Consider the following 21533-nt stretch of genomic DNA (forward strand, 5'->3'; position numbering starts at 1 on the left):
GCGACTAATTGTTTTAGTATAAATACGTTGATGATTATTCGAGAAAATAAAATTATTGATCAATTTCTGACTCCGAAACAACAACAAATCTGGCTGGCATTTTGAAAACTGCCAGCCTTCAATGTTATAATCACCGCGCGGTGATTATAGCGGGATAAAGCAAAGCTCCTAGCCAGTCACAGCGCCCTATTTTCTATAATCATCAAGGTAATTATACTAATTGTCAATAGAAGGTACACATACGAAAGGGAAACCCTTTCTGCTATAAATGAAGTATCAGGGAGTAAGGGGTTGGACCTCAGGGCGGAGCCCCCTCTTATAGAACTTTGCTGCGTATCCGCCAGGTTTAAAACACTATTTCACTGGCAGGTTTATAACTAGGAGGAAACTTTCCATTATATTGCGGCCATACAGGTATTAAGCGAGCGTTGGGCGGTTGTGTGGAACTGGGCGGAAGAGTGGAAGGAGAAGCTTAACCAGGCTCTAATTGACTGGCAAAATTTACGTGAAGAAGAAGCTGCCTTGCTTTCCTGGCTTTCAAGTAAAGAACAAACCTTTGATTTGATTGGAGAAACAGATATCACCAACGAAGAACAAGTTACGATGAATTTAAATCTGCTCGAGGTAAGAACATTTCATTTCAGTTATTAGTAATTTCTATCTATTCTCGACCATTCACATGAAAAACCCAAAGAAACGGTGATAATTTCATGCCATTGATGCTTATTAATTCCTAAGGTCATTTTTCTTTTCGTGTCCTCCTCTTGAGGCCGAGTGGAATAGAAACGGAGTCGAATGCTTTTTTTCACGCTGTTATGAATAACAAGAAAATAATGTTAGAATCTATAAAAAGTGGTTCCACGCTTAAAAAGATGTTGCCAGTTTTCAAGAACGATTATCAACAATCCTTAAGTATAATTCATTTTCGTCAGTTAGGAGACGTTTCCACAGCCCCAGGTTATTACAATATAGGTATAAATAATTGTTAGAAATTTTAAGTGCGACGGAACAGTGTCGCCTGATTTAGGGTTCAGTTAACTAGCATAAGAAATCGGCGCGTCTAATGCGTCCCTCTTCACTTTGTCTCTCAGACAATGGAAAAAGAAATGGAAAGCCGACAAGGGGAACGATTAGACTCATTGCGTGAGACTGGAGAAAAGCTGATCAAAGACGCTGAGTACCATGATGCGACAGCTAAGGGGATCTGTGACCAGGTGAATGACTTCGGCACTTGCTGGAAGGACATCACTGAATCGATTAAGGGAAGGAAAGCAATGGTAAGTGATGTGATTGGCCATTATAAAGTTTCTTTGTCATTCGACTACTAAAACGAACAGACACGACTTCCTTATTTGTACTGTACTTTTGTGTAGCGAATTTAAGTTCGAGAATATTTACTCCAAAGTAAATTTTTGCGGGAAAAATGTTAGCGGTATTTATTATTGTTATTATTATTATTATTATTATTATTATTATTATTATTATTATTATTATTATTATTTAGTTTGTTTTTGTTTTTTGTTTTTTTGTTTTTTTGTTTTTTTTTTGCCGGAACTTATTTTTGCGGATCGCTGGAAAAATCGCAAACATTAGAACCCGTAAAAATGTTGTGCCGCTCGCGCTCGGTAGTCTGATTATGCTCCTGCTATTTAACGGTTAAACGGAACATAATTTAAATGTTCGGGTTGCAGCCATGTAGCAATAGCCGGTCAACTTGAAGTGCTCAAACGACTGTAAAATAACGGGTCTGATGCCCAATTTCAAAATGCTTTCTTTTAAGCATTATTTAAGATTGCGTCCAGAACAATACTGTATTGAGGTTAAGCGAGGCATTATGGATTGGTTTTCATACATAGTAAATAATATAAGTCGAAAGCTTAATGTAACCTCCGGACTATGACTAGATTGCTGTTCGTGAATTTTTGTTTGTCTATTCGTTTCGTTTGTTGTTGTCGTTTTGTTCTTCGTTGTTGTTGAAACCACAGGGAGTCCAGACAATCTGTTTGTGTAACCGATTTTTACTCTATAGTAAATGTATTGTATTTACTGTTTGCTTCCTCTATTGCGATATATTGCTGAATATGTATATTAGTCAATGTTAAATACATAGTGTTGCCTTACCTTCGGTGTATTGTCGCACTTTTCACTCGAAAGAGTTATTTCGAGCGATTTGGAAGGATTTTGAGTTGGCCGTTTACTGTTCTTCTGAGGCAAAAGGACGACAATATACCGCGGGTAAGGTAATATAACGTTTCTTTAACATTGGCCTATATACATATTTAGTGGTTTACCGATATAGACGTTACATTTACTATAACATTGCAATTGGTTACACAAACAGGTTGTGTGGGAGCCCTGTGTTGAAACATGGACCATTTTTGTATTCTAGCTTCTGGAAGCCCAAAACAAGGTGAAAAGAATGGGAATTTTAATGAAGGAAGTCAGAGCTTGGTTGGACGAGGCAGAAAAATTCATCAAGCTCGCTAGTTTGCAAGACGATCCACAAAGAGAAACCGAAATACAAGAAAAGATTGAGGTCAGAATAAAGTGCTTTAAAATAAGCTGACATTATTTTCAGTTACAGATTGCAACTGCATCCTTAAGGTAATATAATCTCGTTGTCGATTTGTCGGCCAAGTAGCCTGAGTATCAGGCCTTCCTAAGGGACTAGGGGAGAGGAGATTTGAGGTGTGGGAGGGGGGAGGGGGAGAAGAGAAAGGAAGGCCTGACACAAAACCATTCAGCAAATTGTGTGACACATCCAAAATCTGGATGTGGCAGTGATTGGATAACACACAATACCCCTTGACGTCACCGACCGCAAGAGCGATCGGCAAGGAGAAGCAACTGAAATTTTTCATACATGCATGTTTTGATTTCATGTTACCGGTACGTGATACTTTTATGGACAGAGACGCAGAGAGGAATTCAAAAAGGCTCTAGACGGCGCGCTCCCAAGTTCTTTCCTGGAATAAAAATAAAACTCCAGCAAGAATTGCGTTTTCAAGGCCTCGTAGTTCAGTAGTTTAAAGGAAAGATGTACTCGGAGTATGGAAAAGCCTCATATACCAGCTTCTGCCGAAACTATATCCGAGTATTGGTTTCACAAGACTGGGACAAAGAAGACGATATCAGTGTTTCAGATATCTAAGTTCTGATTTACAACATCCTGCTGTTAAAAGGGTATTGTTACTGTAAATGAAAATAGAGCGAGGTAACCATGTATTGAGATAGCCGACAGCACCAATGCCTTTAAAAAGCTTGACTTTGCTTGTGGCGGTTACGATAGCGTACGTTATTGGAATTCGTTCGCTTCCTCTTCCAAAATTTTCTCACTTTTGAAATATCTTAAGCTCAAGCGGGCGCCATCATATTTCGCCATCGGGATTGACCTTTACTTTTGGCTCTCACTTCTTTTTGAACTTGTAACAGCTTTCACGAGCTCTCTCTGAAGCGGTGGAATTTGCTGCTGCTTGATAATTTCTAGGCATAGGTGTCTCACCATCGCACCTTCCTATTTATTCTTGCAGCTCCTTTCAACCGCCCGAGAATACGAGGGATAACATCAGCTTTTTAGCTGCCAGACAAGCGCCTGATGTAACTCTCCATGTAAACAAAAGCAATTTACAATTTTCCGAGCACACGTTTATTTGCAAACCGAGCGTTGGCGATCTTACACTAGCACAATTCTTAAACCATGTTATAATTCCTCAAAAACGGCAGGTTTTACGTTACAAGTATTCGAAAACCCCTCATTGGAGGTTTCAGAAAAAAGCGAAATTGTAGCAACACAAGCATCGGAGCTCGGCCAGACCGTAAAGTGAGATTTATTTTAGGCGAGCTTTTTGACACCTGAAGCTGACCGGAAGTGATTGTGATTGGATGGTATCAAATCATGCTGTGTGGGGGTGGAAGGCTACAGTAAAAGCATCTGTGTCAGGCGTTTCTCTCCTTCAGCTCTCTCCCTTTTTCGCTTCCATCTTGCCCCTTTTCCCCAGAAACGCCTGATACTCAGGCTATCGGTCAAGGAAATTTGAAACGTATTTGCGGTAATTCGTTGAGTCCGAATAGGCTCTGCTTCGCAGACGTTACTAACCGCAGTTGGATTACGTTTGGGACGAAGGCTAGGTACCCATATGCAAACATTCTTTGATCTATTATTTAAAATAGCTTTTTTAGTTGCTCATTTCCCTTATTAATACCGCAAATACTTTTTTTTATTATCATCTCTGCAGATTGAATGCGAAGAAAGGGAAAAAAATCAGCCTAAGGTTGACGAAGTCAAAAGGCTGGAAGACTTGCTTAGCAGTGAAATCGACAAAAAGTCAAATTATTACTTGAAAAGAGTCACCAAGCCGTTCTACAAGCGGTGGAATGACGCTAGTATGGCCCTTAACAGATATCACAATGAAGATTACCCGTTTGTCAAACCCAACGATTGCTCCCTACTTTTTAGATACATGACTCAAATTGGGATCAATTTGGAAGGGAAACGAGACAATAGTGGGTAAGACAAGGTTTGCTTCTCTTTTCGCACCATCACAAGCAAACTAAACTACTAATCGAAACTTCAGAGTTCATAACCAGTAAAGTTTGAGTACTAGTATTTTGTATGATCACTTTATTTTAATTAGCTGGTAACTAGTAGCACAGTGTATTGTGTGGTTTATCCATTTGTTTAAGTCTGACCGCATCATGTTTCAAACATGTATTCAAAAATATGGTTCAGATATTCGTAAATTAGTTTAAAGGACGGCGTTCTCAGAAAGCCAAATGGTACTTCGAGTTTACTAGTCTACAAAAGCGAAAATTATCGTATTTTTTGCTTTATTATCTCAGGTTTCCGATCACTTAAGCTACCAAAAAAGGGTCCAAGAAAATGTAGTTACTTTGAAACATTTTTCTTTCTTCCGGGTCGCCCGTGTCACTGACTAAAAAATCATCTTTCTCCCTTTAAAACATGTTTGAAAAAAGAACTTTAGGCTACTGAACGTAGAAAGTAGCGCAGTTGTTATACATTAATACTCTCCGATACATATGCCAGAGTACCTTATTTAATCTAATCATTTAATATGAACTGACACATGCACTGAAATACTAACACAAACCGGTGAAGACCAGGAAATTGTTGTGTGCGGGACATGTCTTTACAGCATTCTCCCTCTTTAGCACTGAGTCGAACACACCGAATTTAAGGGTTGGTTCCATTCCATGGTCATTGGGACGATCAGGATCAGGATCGACCATCCTAGATCACTCAGATCATGGTACATCAAATGAGTCAATCAGTCCTTTCCCAGGGTGGATTCATCGGTTCCTTTGATGTGATGCCTATCCAGATCTTTCCAATGGAACACACACAGATTCGTTTTACTTTGTCGCCACTTGATAGAACATGAATTCAAACTCGTTGAATTTCATGTAAACTGTTTCTGGAGAAGAATTTTCTCCTTGTATTGTCTATCGAGTACTCCCACTTGTCCGGCCACAACAATATTGACTGCATTGTCTCCAAGTATGTCACGGCGTCTTAGTTCGTAAGATGATCTGAGTCACGTTGTTTCGTCTTTTTTTCTTATTTTATTCACGTTTCTGTTCTGGTGGGTTGACAACAGGTCCAATAAGTTAGTGGATTATCTAAAGACGAAGTTTGATACTGTGGATCAAAGCCTATCCGATTTCGAATGCAGTGTTAAGAACTCAGACAAGGATTCCATGGACTTGAAATCCACTAAGAATGCTTTGGATCAGCACAAGGTAACAAAGCATCTTTTCTTCCAATAGAAGTTAAGATACCCCCACCCCTGCCCCTCCCTTAATGTTAGGCGAATTTTTTTTACCTATTTGACAAATGACCTTTTTTGCAGATATGATTGCAAGCTATTCGAAATTGAATGTCGTCTATTTCTCCTTTTAAAATAACCTATCATGGTTCAATTTCGCAGTTACCATGCGACATATTTTGCAACTCATTTGTCCAAATAAAGCGTGGCACCTGGATTTTGCGCGAAAAAGCACTGAAATCATGTGTTTTTCAGCGATATTTCTAGAAAGGTCGCTGCTCGTCGTTAGTAATAAATCCATTTGATAGTTTACAGACTAATGTGTTCTGTGCCAATTCGCTATAAATGTCACTAAGGCAGCATTTACACTTGGTACCCAGGCACATTGCACTAATGTGAACACAGCCTTTTTTGAAGTACCTACGCTAGAATTCGGGCACGGTGCCGGTGCCTAAGTTAAGATTGAGCCTTGTACTCAGGCGAAAAAGTGAGCACCTTTAACTAGTGTGCACACTGTTTTTCTACTTTTGAGGCAGTCCACTGCTTTGTTCTCGCTGCTAAGCTTCAATTCAAAAATGGCGTCTGACTGGAATTAACTATGTACATAGTTACATATCGGATACTCATGGTATGAACACAACACCATTTTGTACCTGTACCCAGACACTGGTTCCCGGGCACAAAAGAGTGGACAGCCCCTTAGAAGCTGGTTGATTTCCTTTTTATCTGATTCATGTCTCAGGAGGTACTCAGCCATTTTACGTCAGTAGAATCTGACACATATGATGTTCTGGAGGAAGGAAGACAATTAATAAAAGACACACGCTTTGACAGAGCACATGGAGAATACTTTTATGAAAGAATTGAAGTAACAGTCATAAGGATAACAACTATAAAGGAAAATATTAACAGAGAGCATCAAAGGTATGCCCCGTGTTTACTGCTTCTTAAGAGCCAAATTTGTATCACACGTGTTGTAACCATCTGTGAAAATACCATCGTCGTTCCTTAGAAATAAGTTCAATAGTTTTTTGTTGTAAAATATGACTTTTCTTCTTGCAGATGGCATTTAACTAGGATATTAAACAAGTAACACAATTTTTGTTCTCCTGATTTTCAGGTTGTTTGATCTATATCTTATTTTACGAAGACAACATTTGGAACGGATGAATGGTTGGCTATTGCGAGCTGAGTCTCGAATATCATTGGATGATGTGATAGAACCAACCTATAAGAGAGTGCAACAGCAAGTCTGGGAGCATCAGGTACATGCATGTGTGTTTACTACATAGGCGGTAAGGGATAACATGCATGATCGCGGGCTATCACGTTATGCTCAATTAAGACGAAGTACGTGATAAACATTCATTAAGTGACCCAATTCTTAGACACTTCAAAGTGGCTTGCTCACAACTCACTTCTTTGAAAATATAGAATATAATGGTCTTCGCATTATGCACTTAGTGCATAACAGTGAAACGTTTACTTTCACCAGGATTAATTGAACTATTAACAATAGCATATGCCATTGTCATCTGAGACTCTTGCTATTAAATATCTGAAATATCTCTAATTAAAATCTCTCTGATATTAATATAAATGTCTGTAATATAAGCTGACCAGTACATTTCTAAAAGCCTGTAGAGTGTAGTAAATTTGTTTATGGAGCTCCAGTTGTACGGTCAATTTTCTTAGAAAAAGACGCCGTTGAAACCTAGCGAAATGTTCGCATTTTGGAGGTGTCTCTCCCAAAAAAAAGGCAATGAAATGATTGAAGATCAACAGGGGGGCAATTTTACAATGTGGCCGTACGTGTCCATACCAGGAAGCTCTTAGTCTTTTAAAGTTGTCCGTTAACAGGGAATTGACTGTGTCTTGCAGTTATATTATTATAAGTTGGATATAAAAAGGCTGCACGAATTTCATGTTTATCCACTGCTGTTCTGTAGGCTTTTCAAGACGAAGTGTCAAATTACTCAATGGCAAACATGGTACTGGATATGGACGACTTGGAACACCCAGCTTTGGATGAAAACATAAGGGACTGGGTCAAGGTATTTTCAACATAAAAAAGCTGTATTGTTGGAGCACACCCTCTCCCCCCCCCCCCCCCCTCCCCTGGGGGGCACTCCCTATAGTGCCTATACGAGAAGGATCCTCCCGAAAGGAGTACCTTTTTCTGGCTTCAGGTATATTAGAGGATTCATTAGTATAAGGGAAGGGAATTTTGTAAATTTGGTCTATGAAAAGGAATAACATATGCATTTTACGGCTGTAAATAACTCGAGCCTAGTCATATCTTAAAGAGAGTAAATTTACAGCGGTTAAAAGGGATGCAAAGTTCTTAAAACAAGGTATGTGAAAGGAGTATTATTTGTCAATAGAAGGTATACATACGAAAGGGATACCCTTTCCGCCAAAAATGAAGCATCAAAGAGTAAGGGGTTGGACCTCGGGGCGCAGCCCCCTCTTATAAAACTGTGCTGAGTACCCGCCAGGTTTGAAACACTATTTCACTGGCAGGTTTATAACTAGGAGGAAACTTTCCACTCTATTGCGGCCATACAGGTATTAAACGAGCGTTGGGCGGTTGTGCGGAACTGGGCGGAAGAGTGGAAGGAGAAGCTTAACCAGGCTCTAATTGACTGGCAAAATTTACGTGAAGAAGAAGCTGCCTTGCTTTCCTGGCTTTCAAGTAAAGAACAAACCTTTGATTTGATTGGAGAAACAGATATCACCAATCAAGAACAAGTTACGATGAATTTAAATCTGCTCGAGGTAAGAACATTTCATTTCAGTTATCAGTTATTTCTATCTATTCTCGACCATTCACATAAAAAACCCAAAGAAACGGTGGTAATTTCATGCCATTGATGCTTGTTAATTCCTAAGGTCATTTTTCTTTTCGTGTCCTCCTCTTGAGGCCGAGTGGAATTCTCTTTGTTTAAAGAACCAAGAACTGATTAAAGAAATGTTTATGTCTTTGAAAAAACTTGGATGATTTTACAACTGGGGTGTCCATCAAAAACTTGTAAAGAAAGCATGTTATTTGTGGAATAAAAACGAAGTCGAATGCCTTTGTTCACGCCATTATGAATAACAAGAAAATAATGTTAGAATCTATAAAAAGTGGTTCCACTCTTAAAAAGATGTTGCCAGTTTTCAAGAACGATTATCAACAATCCTTAAATATAATTCATTTTCGTCAGTTAGAAGACGTTTAATACAAGAGTTTATTACAATATCGGTGTAAATAATTGTTAAAAATTTTAAGTGCGACGGAACAATGTCGCCTGATTTAGGGTTCACTTAACTGACATAAGAAATCGGCGCGTCTAATACGTCCCTCTTCACTTTGTCTCTCAGACAATGGAAAAAGAAATGGAAAGCCGACAAGAGGAACGATTAGACTCATTGCGTGAGACTGGAGAAAAGCTAATCAAAGATGCTGAGTACCATGATGCGACAGCTAATGGGATCCGTGACCAGGTGAATGACTTCGGCACTTGCTGGAAGGACATTACTGAATCGATTAAGGAGAGGAAAGCAATGGTAAGTGATGGAATTGGCCATTATGAAGTAACCGCGGAATTATCCTTTTTGTTATGCACATCATCATCATCATCATCATCATCATGAAGTCGATCTGGATCTGCCTTTTACGAACATCCTTCACGTTTTCTTATCCAACCGACAGTCGATAAATGTTCTTACTACAGTGTGGCACGAAACTTTTTGCGGAAGTTTACTTTTGAGGATTGGCGATTGACGTGATTATTTGTATTTTGCAGGAACTATTTTTTGCGTTTAGGACAGATTGGTTTTTCTTACTGGGGACTGATTTTTTTGCAAAAGAAAGAAAGTCCCGGACAAATCATTGATAATATTTTCGTCCGTTTTTATTGAGTACGTGCAATGGAAATACATACTTTAAAAAAAACACTACGTTTTGCGTACCCTGTGTTAAAAGAATAAAATAGGTTACTTTTCTTTGTCATTCGATTACAAAAACGAACAGACACGACTTCTTTATTTGTACTGTATTTTTGTGTAGCAAATTTAAGGTCGAGAATATTTACTCTGGAGTAAATTTTTGCGGGACAAATGTTAGCGGTATTTATTATTATTTTATTTTTTATTATTATTGTTTTTATTATATTGTTATTATTTTTGTTTTGCCGGAACTTATTTTGCGGATCGCTGGAAAAATCGCAAACATTAGAACCCGTAAAAATGTTGTGCCACTCGGTAGTCTGGTTATGCTCCTGCTATTTAACGGTTAAACGGAACATAATTTAAATGTTCGGGTTGTAGCCATGTAGCAATAGCTGGCCAATCTACAGTGCTCAAACGACCGTAAAATAACGTTCTGATGCCCAGTTTCCAAATGTTTTCTTTTACGCAATTAAGATTGCGTCCAGACCAATACTGTCTTGAGGTCAAGCGAGGCATTATGGATTGGTTTTGCTTCCTCTATAGCGATATATTGCTAAACATGTATATTGATCAATGTTCAATAAATATTGTCTTGCCTTATAATTACCTTCGGTATCTTGTCGCACTTTTCACTTAAAAGAGTTATTTTGAGCGATTTGGAAGGATTTTGAGTTAGCCGTTTACTCTTCCTCTGAGGCAAAAGGACGACAATATACCGCAGGTAAGGTAATATAACGTTTATTTAACATTGACCTATATACATATTTAGTGGTATACCGCTATAGATGAAGCAAACGGAAAGTCCTTTACATTTACTATAAAATTACAATCGGTTACACAAACAGGTTGTGTGGGAGTCCTGTGTTGAAACATGGACTGTTTTTGTATTCTAGCTTCAGGAAGCCCAAAACAAGGTGAAAAGAATGGGAATTTTAATGAAGGAAGTCAGAGCTTGGTTGTACGAGGCAGAACAATTCATCAAGCTCGCTAGTTTGCAGGAGGATCCACAAAAAGAAACCGAGATACAAGAAAAGATTGAGGTCAGAGTGAAGTGCTATAAAATATACTGACATTATTTTCAGTTACAGATTACAACTGCATCCAGTTTTTTACGTTAAGGTAGAATAACGCAACCAAAAAACTAATTAATAATTCGTAAAGAAAAAAATCGAAAGAAATTCATGTTTAATGAGTGTCTTTATATCTGATAAAGACACGGCTAAACTTTACTTCCAATTTTTAGACCAAAATAACCCCAAATCTAAATATTAGTGTAAGAATGAGTTGATCCTTATTCGAGAGATTTTGAGGCCGGTTATTATCAGGTTTTAAAACACTCGGCTTCGCCTCGAATTTTTAAACTTGATTTTACCCCCCTGTTCGTTTTTGAAACAGTACTTGAAAACAGCAATACCCTTACCAGGGGTACAAATCTTTGCTTTTAGTGGATTTGTACGTGGCTAATCTAGCTAGAACAGGGACTCCAATTGAATAACCACAAGAAACAAAACAAATGAAATATACCATATTATCTGAAGTTAACGCTTCATGAAATTAACGCGAATTTCATTTAAGTTGTGTTAATCTCTTAAAACGTTAATTCCCGAACCTTTAATTAAGTGGAGAGTTATTCCCCCGAACCTTTTTTTTCATTATTTTGAATACACTTCTGACATTCTTGACACCTAGAGTATTCTATCAGGGTGGAGATCCACCAGTAACAGTGAAACTTTAAAGAACCCTTGAAGTGGCCAGATTTAATTCCTTGACTCTCTTCGTACGTTTAAGAAATTACCACGAACAAAGTTTCCATTTCAAATTTTACGTTTAACTTTGTTTTGTGTTGTCTCGAAGTTTGTTTGAGAGCGTTGCGTTAATTTGCGTTTTTTTTTTTTTTTTTACCCTCCCTTTCGCATTAAATTCTTTATATGAAAGTCGTTTTCCACTAAATTCGCCTTCATTCAAGTCGCGTTAATTTCCAAGACCTTAGTTTCATGGAGCGTTAATTCCTATAATTAGGTATAAGGTCTACCTAGACTGCTCCGCAGACGAAACTGAACTTCTGGTTAAGTCTGTCTGCGAAATAGCGACAAAAATCCTCGTTCTGGGCCGCCACCGAAATACCATCATTTGAGTACCTCCCATGACTGGCCTGTTAAAAATCTCGTTGTCGATTTGTCGGTCAAGGAAATTTGAAACGTATTTGCGGTAATTCGTTGAGTCCGAATAGGCTCTCGTTACTAACCGCAGTTGGATTACGTTTGGGACGAAGGCTAGGTACACCGTATGCAAACATTCTTTGATCTATTATTTAAAATAGCTTTTTTAGTTGCTCATTTCCCTTACTAATACCGCAAATACTTTTTTTTATTATCATCTCTGCAGATTGAATGCGAAGAAAGAGAAAAAAATCAGCCTAAGGTTGACGAAGTCAAAATGCTGGAAGACTTGCTTAGTAGTGAAATCGACAAAAAGTCAAATTATTACTTGAAAAGAGTCACCAAGCCGTTCTACGAGCGTTGGAATGACGCTAGTATGGCCCTTAACAGATATCGCAATGAAGATTACCCGTTTGTCAAACCCAACGACTGCTCCCTACTTTTTAGATCAATGACTCAAATTGGGATCAATTTGGAAGGGAAACGAGACAATAGTGGGTAAGACAAGGTTTGCTTCTCTTTTCGCACCATCACAAGCAAACTAAACTACTAATCGAAACTTCAGAGTTCATAACCAGTAAAGTTTGAGTACTAGTATTTTGTATGATCACTTTATTTTAATTAGCTGGTAACTAGTAGCACAGTGTATATGTGGTTTATCCATTTGTTTAAGTCTGACCGCATCATGTTTCAAACATGTATTCAAAAATATGGTTCAGATATTCGTAAATTAGTTTAAAGGACGGCGTTCTCAGAAAGCCAAATGGTACTTCGAGTTTACTAGTCTACAAAAGCGAAAATTATCGTATTTTTTGCTTTATTATCTCAGGTTTCCGTTCACTTAAGCTATCAAAAAAGGGTCCAAGAAAATGTAGTTACTTTGAAACATTTTTCTTTCTTCCGGGTCGCCTGTGTCACTGACTAAAAAATCATCCTTCTCCCTTTAAAACATGTTTGAAAAAAGAACTTTAGGCTACTGAACGTAGAAAGTAGCGCAGTTGTTATACATTGCTACTCTCCGATACATATGCCAGAGTACCTTATTTAATCTAATCATTTAATATGAACTGACACATGCACTGAAATACTAACACAAACCGGTGAAGACCAGGAAATTGTTGTGTGCGGGACATGTCTTTACAGCATTCTCCCTCTTTAGCACTCAGTCGAACACACCGAAAATTTAAGGGTGGGTTCCATTCCATGGTCATTGGGACGATCAGGATCAGGATCGACCATCCTAGATCACTCAGATCATGGTACATCAAATGAGTCAATCAGTCCTTTCCCAGGGTGGATTCATCGGTTCCTTTGATGTGATGCCTATCCAGATCTTTCCAATGGAACACACGCAGATTCGTTTTACTTTGTCGCCGCTTAATAGAACATGAATTTAAACTCGTTGAATTTCATGTAAACTGTTTCTGGAGAAGAATTTTCTCCTTGTATTGTCTATCGAGTACTCCCACTTGTCCGGCCTCAACAATATTGACTGGATTGTCTCCAAGTATGTCCTGGCGTCTTAGTTCATAAGATGATCTGCGTCACGTTGTTTCGTCTTTTTTTCTTATTTTATTTACGTTTCTGTTCTGGTGGGTTGACAACAGGTCCAATAAGTTAGTGGATTATCTAAAGAAGAAGTTTGATACTGTGGATCAAAGCCTATCCGATTTCGAATGCAGTGTTAAGAACTCAGACAAGGATTCCATGGACTTGAAATCCACTAAGAATGCTTTGGATCAGCACAAGGTAACAAAGTATCTTTTCTTCCAATAGAAGTTAAGATACCTCCACCGCTCCCCCTCCCTTAATGTTAGGCGAATTTTTTTTACCTATTTGACAAATGACCTTTTTTGCAGATATGATTGCAAGCTATTCGAAATTGAATGTCGTCTATTTCTCCTTTTAAAATAACCTATCATGGTTCAATTTCGCAGTTACCATGCGACATATTTTGCAACTTCTATCATGGTTCAATTTCGCAGTTACCATGCGACATATTTTGCAGCTTATTTGTCCAAATAAAGCGTGGCACCTGGATTTTGCCCGAAAAAGCACTGAAATCATGTGTTTTTCACCGACATTTCTAGAAAGGTCGCTGCTCGTCGTTAGTAATAAATCCATTTGATAGTTTACAGACTAATGTGTTCTGTGCCAATTCGCTATAAATGTCACTAAGGCAGCATTTACACTTGGTACCCAGGCACATTGCACTAATGTGAACACAGCCTTTTTTGAAGTACCTACGCTAGAATTCGGGCACGGTGCCGGTGCCTAAGTTAAGATTGAGCCTTGTACTCAGGCGAAAAAGTGAGCACCTTTAACTAGTGTGCACACTGTTTTTCTACTTTTGAGGCAGTCCACTGCTTTGTTCTCGCTGCTAAGCTTCAATTCAAAAATGGCGTCTGACTGGAATTAACTATGTACACAGTTACATATCGGGTACTCATGGTGTGAACACAACACCATTTTGTACCTGTACCCAGACACTGGTTCCCGGGCACAAAAGAGTGGACAGCCCCATAGAAGCTGGTTGATTTCCTTTTTATCTGATTCATATCTCAGGAGGTACTCAGCCATTTTACGTCAGTAGAATCTGACACATATGATGTTCTGGAGGAAGGAAGACAATTAATAAAAGACACACGCTTTGACAGAGCACATGGAGAATACTTTTATGAAAGAATTGAAGTAACAGTCATAAGGATAACAACTATAAAGGAAAATATTAACAGAGAGCATCAAAGGTATGCCCCGTGTTTACTGCTTCTTAAGAGCCAAATTTGCATCACACGTGTTGTAACCATCTGTGAAAATACCATCGTCGTTCCTTAGAAATAAGTTCAATAGTTTTTTGTTGTAAAATATGACTTTTCTTCCTGCAGATGGCACTTAACTAGGATATTAAACAAGTAACACAATTTTCGCTCCCCTGATTTTCAGGTTGTTCGATCTATATCTTATTTTACGAAGACAACATTTGGAACGGATGAATGGTTGGCTATTGCGAGCTGAGTCTCGAATATCATTGGATGATGTGATAGAACCAACCTATAAGAGAGTGCAACAGCAAGTCTGGGAGCATCAGGTACATGCATGTGTGTTTACTACATAGTCTGTAATGGAAAACATGCATGATCGCGGGCTATCACGTTATGCTCAATTAAGACGAAGTACGTGATAAACATTCATTAAGTGACCCAATTCTTAGACACCTCAGAGTGGCTTGCTCACAATTCACTTGTTTGAAAATATAGAATACAATGGTCTTCGCATTATGCATTTAGTGCGTAACGGTGAAACGTTTACTTTCACCAGGATTAATTGAACTATTAACAATAGCATATGCCATTGTCATCTGAGACTCTTGCTATTAAATATCTGAAATATCTCTAATTAAAATCTCTCTGATATTAATATAAATGTCTGTAATATAAACTGACCAGTACATTTCTAAAAGCCTGTAGAGTGTAGTAAATTTGTTTATGGAGCTCCAGTTGTACGGTCAGTTTTCTTAGAAAAAGACGCCGTTGAAACCTGGCGAAATGTTCGCATTTTGGAGGTGTCTCTCCCAAAAAAAGACAATGAAATGATTGAAGATCAACAGGGGGGCAATTTTACAATGTGGCCGTACGTGTCCATACCAGGAAGCTCTCAGTCTTTTAAAGTTGTCCGTTAACAGGGAATTGACTGTGTCTTGCAGTTATATTATTATAAGTTGGGTATGAAAAGGCTGCACGAATTTCATGTTTATCCAATGCTGTTCTGTAGGCTTTTCAAGACGAACTGTCAAATTACTCGATGGCAAATATGGTACTGGATATGGACGACTTGGAACACCCAGCTTTGGATGAAAACATAAGGGACTGGGTCAAGGTATTTTCAACATAAAAAAGCTGTATTGTTGGAGCACACCCTCTCCCCCCCCCCCCCCCCCTCCCCTGGGGGGCACTCCCTATAGTGCCTATACGAGAAGGATCCTCCCGAAAGGAGTACCTTTTTCTGGCTTCAGGTATATTAGAGGATTCATTAGTATAAGGGAAGGGAATTTTGTAAATTTGGTCTATGAAAAGGAATAACATATGCATTTTACGGCTGTAAATAACTCGAGCCTAGTCATATCTTAAAGAGAGTAAATTTACAGCGGTTAAAAGGGATGCAAAGTTCTTAAAACAAGGTATGTGAAAGGAGTATTATTTGTCAATAGAAGGTATACATACGAAAGGGATACCCTTTCCGCCAAAAATGAAGCATCAAAGAGTAAGGGGTTGGACCTCGGGGCGCAGCCCCCTCTTATAAAACTGTGCTGAGTACCCGCCAGGTTTGAAACACTATTTCACTGGCAGGTTTATAACTAGGAGGAAACTTTCCACTCTATTGCGGCCATACAGGTATTAAACGAGCGTTGGGCGGTTGTGCGGAACTGGGCGGAAGAGTGGAAGGAGAAGCTTAACCAGGCTCTAATTGACTGGCAAAATTTACGTGAAGAAGAAGCTGCCTTGCTTTCCTGGCTTTCAAGTAAAGAACAAAACTTTGATTTGATTGGAGAAACAGATATCACCAACGAAGAACAAGTTACGATGAATTTAAATCTGCTCGAGGTAAGAACATTTCATTTCAGTTATCAGTTATTTCTATCTATTCTCGACCATTCACATAAAAAACCCAAAGAAACGGTGGTAATTTCATGCCATTGATGCTTTTTTTAATTCCTAAGGTCATTTTTCTTTTCGTGCCCCCTTCTTGAGGCCGAGTGAAATTCTCTCTTTGTTTAAAGAACCAAGAACTGATTAAAGAAATGTTTATGAATTTAAAATAAAAATTGGATGATTTTACAACTGGGGTGACCATCAAAAACTTTTAATGTAAACAGGTTATTTGTGGAATAAAAACGAAGTTGAATGCCTTTGTTCACGCCATTATGAATAACAAGAAAATAATGTTAGAATCTATAAAAAGTGGTTCCACTCTTAAAAAAATGTTGCCAGTTTTCAAGAACGATTATCAACAATCCTTAAATATAATTCATTTTCGTCAGTTAGAAGACGTTTAATACAAGAGGTTATTACAATATCGGTATAAATAATTGTTAAAAATTTTAAGTGCGACGGAACAATGTCGCCTGATTTAGGGTTCACTTAACTAACATAAGAAATCGGCGCGTCTAATGCGTCCCTCTTCACTTTGTCTCTCAGACAATGGAAAAAGAAATGGAAAGCCGTCAAGAGGAACGATTAGACTCATTGCGTGAGACTGGAGAAAAGCTAATCAAAGATGCTGAGTACCATGATGCGACAGCTAAGGGGATCCGTGACCAGGTGAATGACTTCGGCACTTGCTGGAAGGACATTACTGAATCGATTAAGGAGAGGAAAGCAATGGTAAGTGATGGAATTGGCCATTATGAAGTAAGCGCGGAATTATCCTTTTTGTAATGCACATCATCATCATCATGAAGTCGATCTGGATCTGCCTTTTACGAACATCCTTCACGTTTTCTTATCCAACCGACAGTCGATAAATGTTCTTACTACCGTGTGGCACGAAACTTGTTGCGGAAGTTTACTTTTGAGGATTGGCGATTGACGTGATTATTTGTATTTTGCAGGAACTATTTTTTTGCGTTTAGGACAGATTGGTTTTTCTTACTGGGGACTGATTTTTTTGCAAAAGAAAGAAAGTCCCGGACAAATCATTGATAATATTTTCGTCCGTTTTTATTGAGTACGTGCAATGGAAATACATACTTTAAAAAAACACTACGTTTTGCGTACCCGGTGTTAAAAGAATAATAAAATACTTTTCTTTGTCATTCGATTACAAAAACGAACAGACACGACTTCTTTATTTGTACTGTATTTTTGTGTAGCAAATTCAAGGTCGAGAATATTTACTCTGGAGTAAATTTTTGTGGGACAAATGTTAGCGGTATTTATTATTATTATTATTATTTTTTTTTATTATTATTGTTTTTATTATATTGTTATTATTTTTGTTTTGCCGGAACTTATTTTGCGGATCGCTGGAAAAATCGCAAACATTAGAACCCGTAAAAATGTTGTGCCACTCGGTAGTCTGGTTATGCTCTTGCTATTAACGGTTAAACGGAACATAATTTAAATGTTCGGGTTGTAGCCATGTAGCAATAGCCGGCCAACCTGCAGTGCTCAAACGACCGTAAAATAACGTTCTGATGCCCAGTTTCAAAATGTTTTCTTTTAAGCATTTAAGATTGCGTCCAGACCAATACTGTCTTGAGGTTAAGCGAGGCATTATGGATTGGTTTTGCTTCCTCTATAGCGATATATTGCTAAACATGTATATTGATCAATGTTCAATAAATATTGTCTTGCCTTACCTTCGGTATCTTGTCGCACTTTTCACTTAAAAGAGTTATTTTGAGCGATTTGGAAGGATTTTGAGTTAGCCGTTTACTCTTCCTCTGAGGCAAAAGGACGACAATATACCGCAGGTAAGGTAATATAACGTTTATTTAACATTGACCTATATACATATTTAGTGGTATACCGCTATAGATGAAGCAAACGGAAAGTCCTTTACATTTACTATAAAATTACAATCGGTTACAAAAACAGGTTGTGTGGGAGCCCTGTGTTGAAACATGGACTGTTTTTGTATTCTAGCTTCAGGAAGCCCAAGACAAGGTGAAAAGAATGGGAATTTTAATGAAGGAAGTCAGAGCTTGGTTGTACGAGGCAGAACAATTCATCAAGCTCGCTAGTTTGCAAGAGGATCCACAAAAAGAAACCGAGATACAAGAAAAGATTGAGGTCAGAGTAAAGTGCTATAAAATATGCTGACATTATTTTCAGTTACAGATTACAACTGCATCCAGTTTTTTGCGTTAAGGTAGAATAACGCAACCAAAAAACTAATTAATAATTCGTAAAGAAAAAAATCGAAAGAAATTCATGTTTAATGAGTGTCTTTATATCTGATAAAGACACGGCTAAACTTTATACTTCCAATTTTTAGACCAAAATAACCCCAAATCTAAATATTAGTGTAAGAATGAGTTGATCTTTATTTGAGAGATTTTGAGGCCGGTTATTATCAGGTTTTAAAACACTCGGCTTCGCCTCGAATTTTTAAACTTGATTATACCCCCCTGTTCGTTTTTGAAACAGTACTTGAAAACAGCAATACCCTTACCAGGGGTACAAATCTTTGCTTTTAGTGGATTTGTACGTGGCTAATCTAGCTAGAACAGGGACTCCAATTGAATCACCACAAGAAACAAAACAAATGAAATATACCATATTATCTGAAGTTAACGCTTCATGAAATTAACGCGAATTTCATTTAAGTTGCGTTAATCTCTTAAAACGTTAATTCCCGCAAATTTAATTAAGTAGAGAGTTATTCCCGCGAACCTTTTTTTTTTCATTATTTTGAATACACTTCTAACATTCTTGACACCTAGAGTATTCTATCAGGGTGGAGATCCACCAGTAACAGTGAAACTTTAAAGAACCCTTGAAGTGGCCAGATTTAATTCCTTGACTCTCTTCGTACGTTTACTGCGAACATAGTTTCCATTTCAGACTATACGTTTTACTTTGTTTCTCTTGTCTGGAAGTTCTCAACTGTTTCTTTGAGAGCGTTGCGTTAATTTTGCGTTTTTTTTTTGTTACCCTCCCTTTCGCATTAAATTTTTTACATGAAAGTCGTTTTCCACTAGATTTGCCTTAATTCAAGTCGCGTTAATTTCCAAGACCTTAATTTTATGAAGCGTTAATTTCCAATAGTGAGGTATAAGGTCTACCTAGACTGCTCCGCAGACTAAATTAAACTTCTGGTTATGTCCGTCTACGAAATAGCGCCAAAATTCTCGTTCTGGGCCCTCACCCAAATACCATCATTTGACTGGCCATGACTGGCCTGTTAAAAATCCCGTTGTCGATTTGTCGGTCAAGGAAATTCGAAACGCATTTGCGGTAATTCGTTGGGTCCGAATAGGTTTTGCTTCGCAAACGTTACTAACCGGAGTAGGATTACGTTTGGGACGAAGGCTAGGTACACCATATGCAAACATTCTTTGATCTATTTTTTAAAATAGCTTTATTTTTAGTTGCTCATTTCCCTTATTAATACCGCAAATACTTTTTTTGTTATTATTATCTCTGCAGATTGAATGCAAAGAAAGAGAAAAAAATCAGCCTAAGGTTGACGAAGTCAAAAGACTGGAAGACTTGCTCAGCAATGAAATCGACAAAAAGTCAAATTATTACTTGAAAAGAGTCACCAAGCCGTTCTACAAGAGGTGGGATGACGCTAGTATGGCCCTTAACAGATATCGCAATGATGATTACCCGTTTGTCAAACCCAAAGATTGCTTCTTGGTCAAATGTCTCAAGAAAGCCCTAGTAGTAAATTAAACTTATTTAGATGCGGAAATAGGAACTGCGCCCCTCAAAAAAGATTCCATTTTTCGTAGATTAGCTAAAGCGCAAATTGTTTATTTAAAACCTATTCTTAAGTAACAGGGGAAACAATTCAAGATTCGATAGCTGTAGGAAACGGAGCTAAGAAACAGAGCTAGCTATACTGCAGTGATAGGATAACATCGATCCATATCCTCAAAATCCTTCCAAAATCTAAGAATTTAAACACAAAAAAACTCAGAACCAAACCAGAGTACTTAGGCCTCTTCAACGCGCCCCAATTACATCCGCCCCTAGATGAGGAAATGCAACGGATTCCAGGCGGGATGGGAGCAGAAAGATTCACTGGCAAGTGAGGGAATTCTTAGTCTACCGTTAGTGTTTATTCCTTGAGAATGAATTGTGTTTTCTAAATGGATAAATCTGCTACTCTTTGTCTTGATATGAAGGCCTGGGGTTCGCACACACCCGGTGGAGTGTGAAGCTAAAATCAGTATTTCATCCAAAAAACAAAATGAAAACTTGCAGAAAAACCCCAGAACGAGTACGTGAACAAAAGGTTTTTGTTTTTCAAAAAATGTTATTACATGAGAAAAAAAATAAGGTCTGGGTAATCTTTTCTCCGTCCTCAAACAAACTATGCAGCCCTTCTGGGGGCGAGGGATCATAAAAAAGTAATTTGATATCTGCATGATGTAATGTTTCCTGCCAGTAGATCTACATTGTATACATATTGTGGAGCATATTAAGGACGCTTAGCAATAGATATCGCATTGATCTGCTCAGTTTGACTCCTTTTTTTGTCTGCAAAGACATTTGAGCATAGTTAGTGGCCGAGAGGGGTCACCTCTATTAACAATGATTTGAGAGAGCAAGAAATATATAGCGCTTGCCTGCCGACAATGTTTCCAGCATAAATTGACAAATTTGCCCAAAAAAGAGAATTAAGATCTAATTGATTAGAAACAGTTTATGACACATGGCCTTATATTGAAAATAAAGGAAAGATATTCATATCGACACGATTTGACGGTGTGAGTTATTTCAAAATTCGAATGCATTAGAGCTCCCGAAACGGAAGTTAGGAGGCCGCCTTTTCGAGATCTCAGCACCTTAGTTATAAGGCAACAAAAATCAACTTTTTGATTACATGACAACCGAGCCAGCTTTGTTAGCTGGGATCCATTATGATGCAAGAGTCTCGTCTAACCAGATTGGAAATTTTCCATGTACATGTAATACCACTTTTA

At 38.1% G+C, this 21533-nt stretch overlaps 1 protein-coding gene across 1 annotated transcript in view; it reads left to right on the forward strand.

Annotated features, from left to right (window-relative positions):
* LOC140932733 (uncharacterized) overlaps nucleotides 1-21308 on the forward strand; it is a 40438-nt gene extending 19130 nt beyond the window's left edge. The window contains exons 19-38 of the mRNA XM_073382254.1: nucleotides 415-624; nucleotides 1092-1277; nucleotides 2390-2536; nucleotides 4236-4507; nucleotides 5616-5757; nucleotides 6526-6707; nucleotides 6904-7048; nucleotides 7733-7837; nucleotides 8352-8561; nucleotides 9150-9335; nucleotides 10613-10759; nucleotides 12105-12376; nucleotides 13486-13627; nucleotides 14444-14625; nucleotides 14822-14966; nucleotides 15650-15754; nucleotides 16270-16479; nucleotides 17074-17259; nucleotides 18523-18669; nucleotides 20029-21308. Coding sequence (XP_073238355.1) covers nucleotides 415-624; nucleotides 1092-1277; nucleotides 2390-2536; nucleotides 4236-4507; nucleotides 5616-5757; nucleotides 6526-6707; nucleotides 6904-7048; nucleotides 7733-7837; nucleotides 8352-8561; nucleotides 9150-9335; nucleotides 10613-10759; nucleotides 12105-12376; nucleotides 13486-13627; nucleotides 14444-14625; nucleotides 14822-14966; nucleotides 15650-15754; nucleotides 16270-16479; nucleotides 17074-17259; nucleotides 18523-18669; nucleotides 20029-20277 — 3570 coding nt within the window. The 3' untranslated portion in view covers nucleotides 20278-21308. The remainder of the gene's footprint in view (nucleotides 1-414; nucleotides 625-1091; nucleotides 1278-2389; nucleotides 2537-4235; nucleotides 4508-5615; nucleotides 5758-6525; nucleotides 6708-6903; nucleotides 7049-7732; nucleotides 7838-8351; nucleotides 8562-9149; nucleotides 9336-10612; nucleotides 10760-12104; nucleotides 12377-13485; nucleotides 13628-14443; nucleotides 14626-14821; nucleotides 14967-15649; nucleotides 15755-16269; nucleotides 16480-17073; nucleotides 17260-18522; nucleotides 18670-20028) is intronic.
* The last annotated feature ends 225 nt before the right edge of the window (nucleotides 21309-21533 follow it).

The sequence above is a fragment of the Porites lutea genome, chromosome 1 (assembly GCF_958299795.1).
Source record: "Porites lutea chromosome 1, jaPorLute2.1, whole genome shotgun sequence".
In the NCBI taxonomy this organism is placed as follows: Eukaryota; Metazoa; Cnidaria; class Anthozoa; order Scleractinia; family Poritidae; genus Porites; species Porites lutea.